General features: G+C 53.2%; 1 protein-coding gene across 3 annotated transcripts; it reads right to left on the reverse strand.

Moving 5' to 3' along the window:
* Positions 1–756: 756 nt before the first annotated feature.
* Positions 757–9,827, reverse strand: APLP1 (amyloid beta precursor like protein 1). Of its 3 annotated transcripts, none has more exons than XM_028529596.2 (17): positions 9,503–9,827; positions 8,502–8,645; positions 7,523–7,655; positions 7,201–7,313; positions 6,829–6,962; positions 6,534–6,718; positions 5,958–6,088; positions 5,507–5,581; positions 4,462–4,620; positions 4,256–4,384; positions 3,297–3,396; positions 2,419–2,526; positions 2,134–2,157; positions 1,888–1,955; positions 1,589–1,651; positions 1,314–1,457; positions 757–1,199 (listed from the first exon to the last, which is right to left on the reverse strand). In XM_028529596.2, exons 1-17 carry the CDS (start codon positions 9,644–9,646, stop codon positions 1,101–1,103), a joined length of 1,953 nt encoding a protein of 650 aa, XP_028385397.1. In that variant the 5' UTR covers positions 9,647–9,827; the 3' UTR covers positions 757–1,100. The 3 variants fall into 3 exon arrangements, with proteins under 3 accessions (XP_028385397.1, XP_028385396.1, XP_028385398.1); XM_028529595.2 differs by having other exon boundaries at positions 2,134–2,160; positions 9,503–9,735; XM_028529597.2 differs by lacking the exon at positions 2,134–2,157 and having other exon boundaries at positions 9,503–9,758.
* Positions 9,828–10,633: the final 806 nt, after the last annotated feature.

Below are 10,633 nucleotides of genomic sequence, written 5' to 3' on the forward strand. Positions count from 1 at the left end.
TTTCTTGTGACAGGAAACAACATATGTAGAGGGATAGCTACATGTCACAAAATGTGACATATGAGGGTATAAATTCCAATAGACACTTGCAGATATCGCATAACCCTGTCTGGGGCCTGTGACTGGAATTCCTACACTGTACAGGGATTCCTATAGTCTCCCCAAGGAGTTATGAAGACTTGGAAAGGGGAAGAGTGGTTCAAGATTCCTAAGCACTCGGTTGGAGTGCCATCCTGTGCACTGAAAGGTCATGGATTCAATTCATGGTCAGGCACGTACTTAGGTTCTGGATTCCGTGCTCGGCTCATGTGGGAGGCAACCAGTCAACGTTACTCTTTCATATCAATGTTTCTCTCTTCCTCTCTCTCTCCCTCTTCCTCTCTAAAATCAATAAATGCATCTTCGGGGAAGATTGAAAATTAAATTAAATTTAAATTAATAAAATAAAATAGTTAAAAATAAAAAAAGATTCTGAGGCCCTTACCAGGCTCATAGGTTAGAGGTGGATACTCTGTGTGTGATTGTGTATGAGAGAATAGGAAGCAGGGGAAACTTGCCAGAGCCCAGCCTCCTGGGTTTACCCTGGGACCCAGTAAGTATTCTATTGAACATCAAGGAAAGCTCCAGGGTGGGTACAAAGAGCCTATCCTAGGACTCTGAACCCCCTCCCCAATCCCAGATTTAAAGATCCCTGGTCAGAGATGCACAACAGGGGGCTACAATTACTCACTGGCTCCCCAAGAAATATGCAGGATGGCCTGGTGGAAAAGAGGACTTTATTGGGATGTTTGTTAGTGGGCAACACGTGGGAGGGTGAATTCCCGGGACCACACTGGTGGTCACATTAAAGAACAATAAATTAACTTACAAAATAAATTAAGGTGAGGAGGTCCCAAGCAGGGAAGCAGCTGGGAATATCTGAGGATATCTTAGGGATGGGATTTGGAATTGGAAAAGGAAAATAAGAATTTTTAGCCCCCTCATAAGGATGGGAAATGAACTTTTTCAAGATGCCTTTCCCAGTTTGGGAGTCAGGGCTCTGGGGTTCCAGGAAGCAGAAAGGTCTGGATTCTGCCAAAGGGGTTGAAGCGGGGGCTGGTTCAGGGTCGTTCCTCCAGGAAGCGGTAAGTGGGGTTCTCGTAGCCATGACGCTGCAGTTCACGCAGCTGCTGCTCCTCCAGGGTCAGCATGGGGTCCACCTGCAACAGGAACAGGGTAGGGATAGTGGAGCTCAGGGACCTGACCACAAATATTACAGCCCCTCCATGCCCAGGCTCGGGAACCCCTCCCCATATTACGTCTTTGTCTCTCACCTCTACCACTCCATGGCTGATAGCCCCGTAGGGTTTCTTCCTGCGCAAGAGCAGCACTGAGAGAATGATGAGGGAGCCTCCACCTGCTCCCATGATCAGCAAACCAGACACAGCCTCTCGGGACACCCCTGTCCCAGCTGGTGCCTGCAGAGAGAGAAGATGAGGCAGGGGTCATCTTTGAGGCTCGCCAGGGCCTAGTATGGCTTTGGAAGTCACAGCCTAGGCACTGACCTCTGACCTCTCCCCCTAGGTACCCAAAACATTCCTCCTCTTACCAGCTCATCTCTCTGAATCTCCGATGAATGGGAAGGAAAACCCCTTGGAACAGATACATTCACCTGTGGGAGCAGGAAGTGTCAGAGAGTCAGGCATCTGGGCCCCAGCTGTCTCGTCCCCTAGTGTCCATGAGGGCAATTCCCAGCCCTCACCTTCCCTAGGATCCTGAAGCCCATGTTCTCAGTACCTCTTCCCTTAGCCAAGGAATCCAAACCCCTAGCGCCATCCTCCTTCAGACCTTCAACTTGAGCCCCATCCCCAGGACTCCCTCAGGGGCTGACAGGGTTAACTAACTTACCTTCTGCTCATACTGTTCCAGGGGAGACAGCTCTTTCCCAGGGGGTGCAGCATCTTGTTCTGTGGACCCTACCCACCCCAAATCCTAGCTCATTCCTGAGAGTCCAGAGTGGTGCTGCCCCAACCTGAGGAGGGGGTCAGAGGGGCACCAGACTCCATCCCAGGAGGCTTGGGGTTCTCAATTCCATTTTGGGTTTGTAGGCTCCTTGGGATTTCATGGTAGAGGTCTATTCTGTGAGATACTTACCTTTTGGAAGGGCCATGGGGGTGTCTGCTGGCAGCCAGAGAAGGCATGGTGAATAGTGAAGAGGGGAGAGCTTTATTGAAGGAAAAGTGGAGAAATACCCTCCCAGGGTCCAAGGCAGGAGGAGGATCAAGGATCCTACAGAGGACTCCATAAACTTAGACATTCCTCCCCATCCTCTCCCACTTGCTGTGGTAGCTGAGACACCCCTAGACTTTGGGGCACTAGAAATTAGGGTGGGGGCCTGTCTCCCAAAATCTGAGGTTAACTATATTGGGGTTAACTCACCATCCTTGGAATCCAGAGGCTGCAGCCCTCTGTTGTCCTCACTGCTGCTCCCAGGAGCAGGGGCTTCCAATTCACTGGGACTCAGGTGTTCAGAGTGGAGGAGTTCCTCTGAGGGGGGCATGCGGAAAGGTAGTTGAGGTCCTAAGTATAGGGACTCCACGAAAAAAAAAACAACCCAAACTGGATGAATGGATGACATCTAAACAGTAAAGTGATTGGGGGTAGTCATAAGGATGATCTGGGAAAGGGGAGCTGGCTGGAGGCACCTCTGACAGTGAGGATAGAGGTTGAAGTTGCAAGAGAATGGCCTCTTTGAAGAGCAGGTGAATCAGGGTTCAGTGTGGGAGATGCAGAGGAAGTCACGATAGATCTGGGGCTGTGATAAGTCACATCTTCTGGTATTCGTGCTCTTGTGTAGGCTCCCTTGGATTTGAACTGGGTTTGTGACTTGCTTTAATCAATAGAATGTGGGCTGCCCATGTCTTAAGACTTGGCAGCTTCTACTTTCATTTTTGGGGAGGCTAAACCACAATGTAGGAAGTCCAGGCACCCTGCTGGAGAAACAACATGGAGGGACTCCCTGGAGAAGAGAGGCCTGAGTCTACATGGAGAGGTAGTGAGGCCCAGTTGTGCCAAAGTCCCAACCCCTCTCTGATCTGTTAGCTGCATGTGTGACTATTGGCAAGACCAGCAGAAGCACCCAGCAAAATTCAGGCCAGGATCATTAGCAAAGAAGATGTTGATTTAAGCCAGTAAGTTCTGGTGTTTGTTCCACAGGAATATGTAACTAAATGGGGGGGGGGGTGGGCAATAAAAGATTGGGAGTTAGGATCTGCCCTTAGAGACCTGGAATGGGAAGCAGGGGCATATGTACTCACGGATCTGGGGCCGTAGCTCCTGTGCCAGGCGGGGGTTCTGGTCAAGCAGCCCCAGGCTCTGATTCATCCTTTCCTCAATTACTTGAAGGTGGGTCTGCACCTGTGGGGGGATGAGTATTAAGGATGAACTGGGCAATGTAGGCTAGAGATAGGGAAACTGAGGCAGGGTGAAGGAGGGTGAAAGAAGGGCAATAGGGCTCAATGGGAAGTAGCACATACAACTGACAGGAAGGAAGGTACAAGGGCCAGGAATTGGGCTACAAGAAGGAAACTGGAGGAGGAGAAGCAGAATACAAAGAAAAGGAAAAGGTGTACAGAAGATAGGAAGTAAGAGGCTTGGGAAAGGAAGTAAGGCATAAGGAATGGGTAGTTACTAGTAAAAGTGCAGCAGAGGAGACATGGTAAATATAGGGTACAAGGAATATGGTATGGAAAATAGGAAATGGAGGCAAGCATTACAAGGGGCAGACAATAGGATCTGAGGAATAGAAAGTGAGGTTTGAAGGGGTCCCAGAAAAGGAAGTAGGACTGGAGTATCATGTAGAGATGATATGGCTCAAGGGCAAGACTTGGAGCTCAGGAAAAGAACATCCAAGAAATAGGAATTAGGATCTGAAGGCATAGCACAAAGATTCCAGGGAAAACAAGCGGGGTTTAGGGAGAATGAAGAATTGAAGGACAGGAACAGAGTTCAAGGCACAGGAGTGGGGTTCTGAGAAACAAGGAGGATGTCAAAGACACAGGAAGGGGGTGCAGGGGCAGTGTTCCAGGGTCAGGAAGTAGGAATCCAAGGGAGTGAAGTGTCCAAGGCACAAAAGAGGGGTTCCAAAGAGAGTAAGGAGGTTCAAGAGACAGAAAGAGGGTATGAGAGACAAGAAAAGAGTCTGAGGTATGGGGTCCAAGAGAGTGGAGTCTGAGGGATAGCAAATGGTCTTTGAGAGCTGGAAGAATCTGAGCACCTGGAAGCTCATCTGCTGGGCCTTCTCAGGCTCCACGGCAGCCACATGCTGGTAGTGTCGCAGAGTGTGCCTTTGCTCCTTCTGCTCTGCACGCAGGTAGCGCCGCAGGGCCAGCAGGACACGCTCTGGCTGTGGAAGGAATGAAGGCTGCCTAGGCCTGCCCCAGCCCTTTTCATCCTCTGCTTCTTCCCCCACAGCTCCCGCACCTGAGGCGGATCTCCCTGCAGTGCTGCCAGGAACCCTTCCAAGGCAGCCCGGCGCTGGTCATTGATAAGGGCAATGACTCGGGTGGCATGGGTCTCCACCAGGCGCTGTCGCTCACCAGACACCTGTTCCTCCAGCGTCTGCAGAATGGACTGGAAGTGCTATCAAGGGGGTGGACACAAGATCAGGAGAGGTGAAGATGGGTGAAAGCCTGGGTCAATGGCATTCTGGAAAGGCAGGGCTGTAGGGCCAAACGGGGTGGGTGCAGTGGGTCTATGTCTGGGCAAGAGTCAACTTGGGGGTGTGACTAGATCATAGGACACTGACTGGAAGGGGTTGGGGATACAGGGAAGAACCAGACCTACTAGGAGCCAAGCTGGTGGTGTACACTGTATTCTGTAGGAACAATCTAGGAACAGAGCGGGCCTGTGTTAAGGTGAAAGGAAGTATTATAGTAAAGGTAGAGCTCTAGGCCTGGGAAGGGCAAACTGGAGACAGACTGTGCTCAAATGAGACTAAGGCGGGTGGGGATGAGGAAGAAGCAAAACTCAGGGAATGGGCTAACTTGAGTGGGGATTATAGGGGGTAGGGCTGCACTAAAGTGAGGCTGAGAGAGGTGGGATGGAAAAACATGAGGCTGGGCCTACTGAGGAAGGATTGAGGAAAAGTGAGATTAGAGGGGAAGGACCAAAGTCAGGGGCATGGCCTAACAGGGGCAGGAATGCATCAAAGAGAGGCTGAGAAAGACCTCACTGTACCTACAGGGGGGCCCAGCTTGGGAGAGGACTCCAGAGCTAGTTCTCAGAGGTAAGAATCAAGTTAAGACAGGGCAAAACATGGCCAATCTGAAGAGGACAACAATGTCAGGTCTGAGTCAGGCCAAGAGGACAGGAGCTAAATGTTGGGGTGGGGCCAAGAGAGGCTGATATAAGTAGGAAGGGGTGGAATTGGATGAGACTGGGACGAGGCCTGAGCTGGGCTAAGACTGGATGTGCCCCAGGTAGTGGACAGACATGAGTGGGTAGGGCCAGCTGCAGGTTGTCCTACCTCATTCAGGGCCTGTCTGTCAGCTTTAGGCAAATTCTTGGACTGGTTGTCTGCCATGGCCCATTCACGCATCACCTGGGGGCAGGGGCAATTTCAGGATTCTAGAATCCACTCTGTTCCACCCAGTGAGGTCCCCAATCCTTCTTCAAGACTTTGGAGGCTCCAAATCCCTTAGGTCCCACTGGTTCTTGGATTCCGGGAGAGAATACTCCAGAAGAAACTTAAGATGGAAGACTACCATCCACTGGAATTTCCTTAGAGTCTGGTAGCATCTCAATGGGATTCTATGGGTTAGAAATCCCTGGTTATTGTAGGGGTGACTCGGTTGAGGGCTAGGGGTTGATAGGGGCTTGGGGAACCTTTGGAGGTAGTCCCACTTGCCCCTGTGAAATTTCCTGGTATTTAGGGAGCTCTACCTTGTGGAGAATCCTAGGGCCCTCAGTATCATCACCTCATTAATCTGGCGCATCCTTCGCTCCTCCAGGTCCATTTTGGCCCGCAGGAAACCCTCGTGCTCACTGATTTCTCCAGGCATACCAAAGTACACATCCACGCCATCTGTGGGCCTTGGGGTGGGAGTCACTGCCATGCCAGGAATCAGGGGATCAGTCTGAAGCCCATCTCCGGGTCACCTTTTCTACCCAGAGAACTACATTTTCTAGAGTGCACTGAAAACCACCATGTGTGGTTTAGCCATAACTGCTGCCTAACATTATGGGAAATGTAGTTCTGGACTGGGTCCATTCTTGAAAAGCTTAGAAATTCATTATACCATCTGCCAATGTAATATAATCCTCAGGACCTACCAAATGGCTCCTCCACTTCCAGGTACCCCCAAACCACCCTTTTCATTTTTCACAGGCCAGACCTTCCACCTCTACTTTATCCCAAACTGCTCTCATCCCTTCCATTCCCCCAGTCAGATCTCTCCCCCATAGGTCCCTCCCAAAGATGTTCCTACCCTAAGGCTCCCCAAATCATCCTCCCTCCAGGGTGGAGGAAACTAGGGATTCAGAAATGGCCTCACCTTTGCTGACTACTGCAGAAGGATGGGAACTTGAAGGTGGGATTCTTTCCTCCTTGCCTTCCTCTTCAGCCTGTAGGGGCTCCACAAAGTAATCGTCTACCGGCTGTAGGAAGGATTCCTCCTCTTTCTTGTCCTCATCCCCCTCTACTCTGCCCCCCAGGGGCCAGGACCGGGTGGAGGGGTCACTGAGGAATTAGAAGACCCAAGGCAATGAGAACACAGGCCCAGGCTCCTAGGCTTCCACTTCCTGCCTCAGAAGCCTTGGGATGGGCATGGAAGACTCCCTCCCACTCACCCAATTTCTGTCCCAGACGGGTCAGGGGTCACTGGAGGGGGGCAGCACACATACTCCACACCTCGGAACCGATCCATGCCACAGGGCAAAAGCATGCCCGAGCCATGCAGGATGAGGCCCTGGGAGCTGCAGGCCTGTGGGAAGAGTGAGTGGGTCCAGATGCCAGAATTGTGAGGTAAGAGAGGGTAAAGGAGGGGCCTGGATTCCTGAGTCTTGAAGGCTGATGGGGCTGGATGGAGCCTGGATTCCTGGTTCTGTCCTGATTGGAAGAGGGGGCTGAGATCCAGACTCTTGGGTTCTGAAAGGGGAGGGTATTACGGGACTGGACTCCACAGTTCTGGGGGGTGAGAATGGATGGGTCAGGGGCCTGACCTCCTGTGCTTCCTGATGCCTCTGGGTTGAACTTTCACACTGGTCCATGCGCTCCTGGTGCAAGAACCGGCAGCCTTCAGGTACCAACAGGGCCTCACTCACGAATTCACCCGCTGGGGAATGGGGGCACCAGAGTGAGACCCTTCCATAGCCGCTAGCCTCACCCTCCTCAGTATCCAGACTTTTTAACATCAGAGGATTCTCCGCACCACTCAGGACCCAGGCATCTAACTCCCTAATGTTAGCCTTTACACCAGGGCCCAGAATCTCTCCCCCCTCAGGGAACCCCACCCTCATTTCCCTCCCCCAGCCTGTGACTCACGCAGGCAGCGGAAAGGCACAACCTGGTGATGAGAGTGGGCACAGTGGCCACCCTGGGCACCCCCGCACCAGCGCTCCATGGGGATGGCCTGTGTTGCCTTTTCCACACGTGCAATCTGCAGCTCCGGGTATATCTGGGGACACCAGGTGGAGTGATCAACTCACTGCCCAGCCCCTACCAGCCGCGCTTCTCTATTGGCCACGTTCCTTTTCAAGGCTCCAGTGTTCATAAGGAATTCTCCTCTTCAGGTCCTGCTTCTCCACAGAACTGGTCTTAGATATCTAAGACCAGTATGACCACTGGCCGCACCTCCTAGTAATTCTCCCTTAAAAGCCCCGCCTTCCTTAGGCCCCTCCCCTTTGTCTGGCCAGTTTCTTTATAAAGGTCCCTCCATTATGCCCATAAACTCACTTCTGCCAAGCCCACCGCTCTTCTAGTCACCTTGGCCCCCTTCCCCAATCAGGTTCATTTCTCCATAGGTTCTACCAACTTCTAGGCCTCGCCTCTTTCCCTGTTTTGGCTCTCAGTAAGTGTCCCTTCCCTTACTTTTCATAGCTACACCTCCTAGCTTTCCACTCTCATTGGGCTCCACCGCTTTTCCTATCTTACTGGCCCCTTAGGTCTTTTTGTCAAAGACCCCCCTTTGGCCACGCCCACCTGTACACCTACTGTTTAAGGATCCCACCATTTCGCCAGGTGGATACGTTCCTTAGGTTTTTGTGCAAAGTTCTCTTTCCTGACCTAGTTTCTCTCCGTTTTTTTTTCTTTCCTTTTTCATTTTTTTTTTTGTTTTGTTTCGTGACCTAGTTTGTCAATAACAGGTCCTGCCCTATTCTAACTTCCCTTCCAGCCACTACCCCAGCTTCCCAGCCTTCTTAGATCCCTGGTTTCCCCGACCTTTTGAAAGTCTAGGTTCTCTAGGACACCTCCCTCGCATCTTGGACTAGCTTTCACGACCCTCCCAGTAGGTCCCGCCCACCTGTCTGCAGTACTCGAGCACGCGTTCCTGGTCCCGGAGACAGAGTCGTGAGCGCTGTGCGTCTGGTTCCCAGCGGCCAGTGCGCAGGTCCCGATGAAGGGTTAGGCGCCCGCATAGTCCAGCCACCTGTGCCGACCCCGGGGCCTGCGTGTGTGGGCGAAAGGGTCAGTGAGGGCCAGAGGAACGTTGGTAGGCTGATCCCTCGGTGCTATGCTCCCTAGGACCCAGATGTTAAACCCCAGAACCAGACCCCTCCACCTAATACAGCGCACCCGCCTCCGTAGAGGTATGGTTTCCTGGGATACAGCTCCTACTGGGCCAGGTGCCGTAGCTCCCCTGTTGCTATAGCGACTCGAGTCCCCCAGGATTCTCGCAGCCTTTCTGTGGCGAAGACAAGCTCCACCTGCACCCTGGCGCAGCCGCACTTGAGCTGGAAGGGGTTAAACCTGAATCGCTGGGGAGGAGGTCAGAACCTTAGCGTTCTGGCCCCTCCTCCCTCCATCTCTAGCTTTGACTCCCATTCTTAGGTGCAAAGATGACAGATAGGGCCTGGCTCCAGGGCCCTGCAGGCCTGGACACTAAGACCCTTGAGGGCTGGAGAGCTACCTCCCGAGTCAGGGGAGCGGTGGCTGGAAGCCTAGACTCCTGGGCCATAGGAGGCTGCGGGGCCCTCATATGGGTCCGGAGGATTCAAAGGGACCCCGGTTCTTGGATCTAAATGTCTTACTGCTTGGTGGGTCTTATGTTCAGGTGGGAAGGGGCTGGGGCTGAGTCACTTAGGTCATGAGGGTCTGAGGGCGGCAGGAGGAGGCTAGGACGACACATGATGGGAAGCTGGGGCCTAGACTCCTGGGCTCGTGAATGCCTCGTTGTTAGGGGCGCCTGGGAGCCGGCCACCTGGATGGAAAGACTGCGCTTTCAGCTCTAGACATGTCCGCATCGGGGTCCGGAGGCCGGGTCCCGCCCCTTCCCCCATCCCCAAGGACCCGGCCGGGCCTCACCTCGGCCGCGTCTTGGCTCCCACCGGCCAGGCTCCCGGCGAGCTGCGCGCGCAGAAGCAGCAGCAATAGTGGCAGCAGCAGCAGCAGTGGTGGCAGGCCCCGGCGGCAGCCCAGACTTCGAGTGGCGGGGCTGACCTGCCCCATGACTGGGTTCTCGCGCCCTCACGTCCCCTACACTCCCGCCCTGCCCGGCCCCAGTGGTGACAGAAGATCCCAGCGCCACCACCGCCGCCTCCTCCTCCTCCCACCGCCCCCCGGCTGCGCTGGCGCCGCCAGTCCCGCCCCACGCCGGCCCCGCCTTCCCGGCGAGGACAATAGCTTGGCAGCTCTGCGCACTGGGTAGCAGCTCCAGAACTCCCCAGTGGGAGATGGCATCAAGCCCCGCCCTCCTAAGATTCCAGGTGTCCCACCCAGTGCAAGAACCTACCCAGGAGTGTAGATCTCGAGCCCTGCGGTTCTGGATTTGGTGTCCTCCCTTGGACCCAGAAAACTCGTAGATCGGCTTCCTTCTCTTCCAGGGATTGTCAGCATTGGAGAACCACCCCCCGCCCAAACAAATTCTTCTCCTGAGTTGCCAAGAATACAGGCCTCCAAAATTTCCCCAATCAAGAACGCAGCAATTGTGACCCAGTCCTCCTCTTTCTCAGGTCTAGGAAGTCTGAGCCCAGACTCTCAAGACCAGAGACAAAGCTCCCAGCCCTTTCCCCCTAAGACCTAAGAGTCCCAGGCCTCCTACTCTGCTTCTCAAAGGTCTCAGGTGCCTGGAACTTTAATTCCTAGCTCAAGGATCCATGATACAAAGTGCCCAGCCCCTCCCCCACTTTTCTTTTTAAATTTTCTTTTATTTATTGATTTTAGAGAGAGAGGAGGAGGAGGAGAGAGAGAAACATCGATTTGCTGTTCCACTTATGTGTGCAGTCATTGGTTGATTCCTGTATGTGCCCTGACTGGGGATCACACCCACAACCTTGGAGTTTCCAGACAACACTCCAACCACAGAACTACCCATTAGGGATCCCAGGCCCTCCCCTCTTTTTTTAACATTTCATTTTTATTGTATTTTCCATGACCATTTATCCCCCTTAGACCCTCTCCCACCTCTACCCACCCCCTCCCTCCCAAACCCCTTTC

This window comes from Phyllostomus discolor, chromosome 12 (assembly GCF_004126475.2).
Source record: "Phyllostomus discolor isolate MPI-MPIP mPhyDis1 chromosome 12, mPhyDis1.pri.v3, whole genome shotgun sequence".
NCBI classification, from domain to species: domain Eukaryota; kingdom Metazoa; phylum Chordata; class Mammalia; order Chiroptera; family Phyllostomidae; genus Phyllostomus; species Phyllostomus discolor.

Bases quoted from the DNA above. Each gene is read 5' to 3' on its own strand.
- APLP1 (XM_028529595.2), bottom strand. From the start codon at position 9,646: ATGGGGCAGGTCAGCCCCGCCACTCGAAGTCTGGGCTGCCGCCGGGGC. The intron at 7,314-7,522 runs GTGAGTCACAGG...CCCATTCCCCAG, and splicing joins TGTGCCTTTCCGCTGCCTGC to CGGGTGAATTCGTGAGTGAG. The intron at 1,956-2,133 runs GTAAGTATCTCA...TGGGGTGGGTAG, and splicing joins CCCCATGGCCCTTCCAAAAG to GGTCCACAGAACAAGATGCT.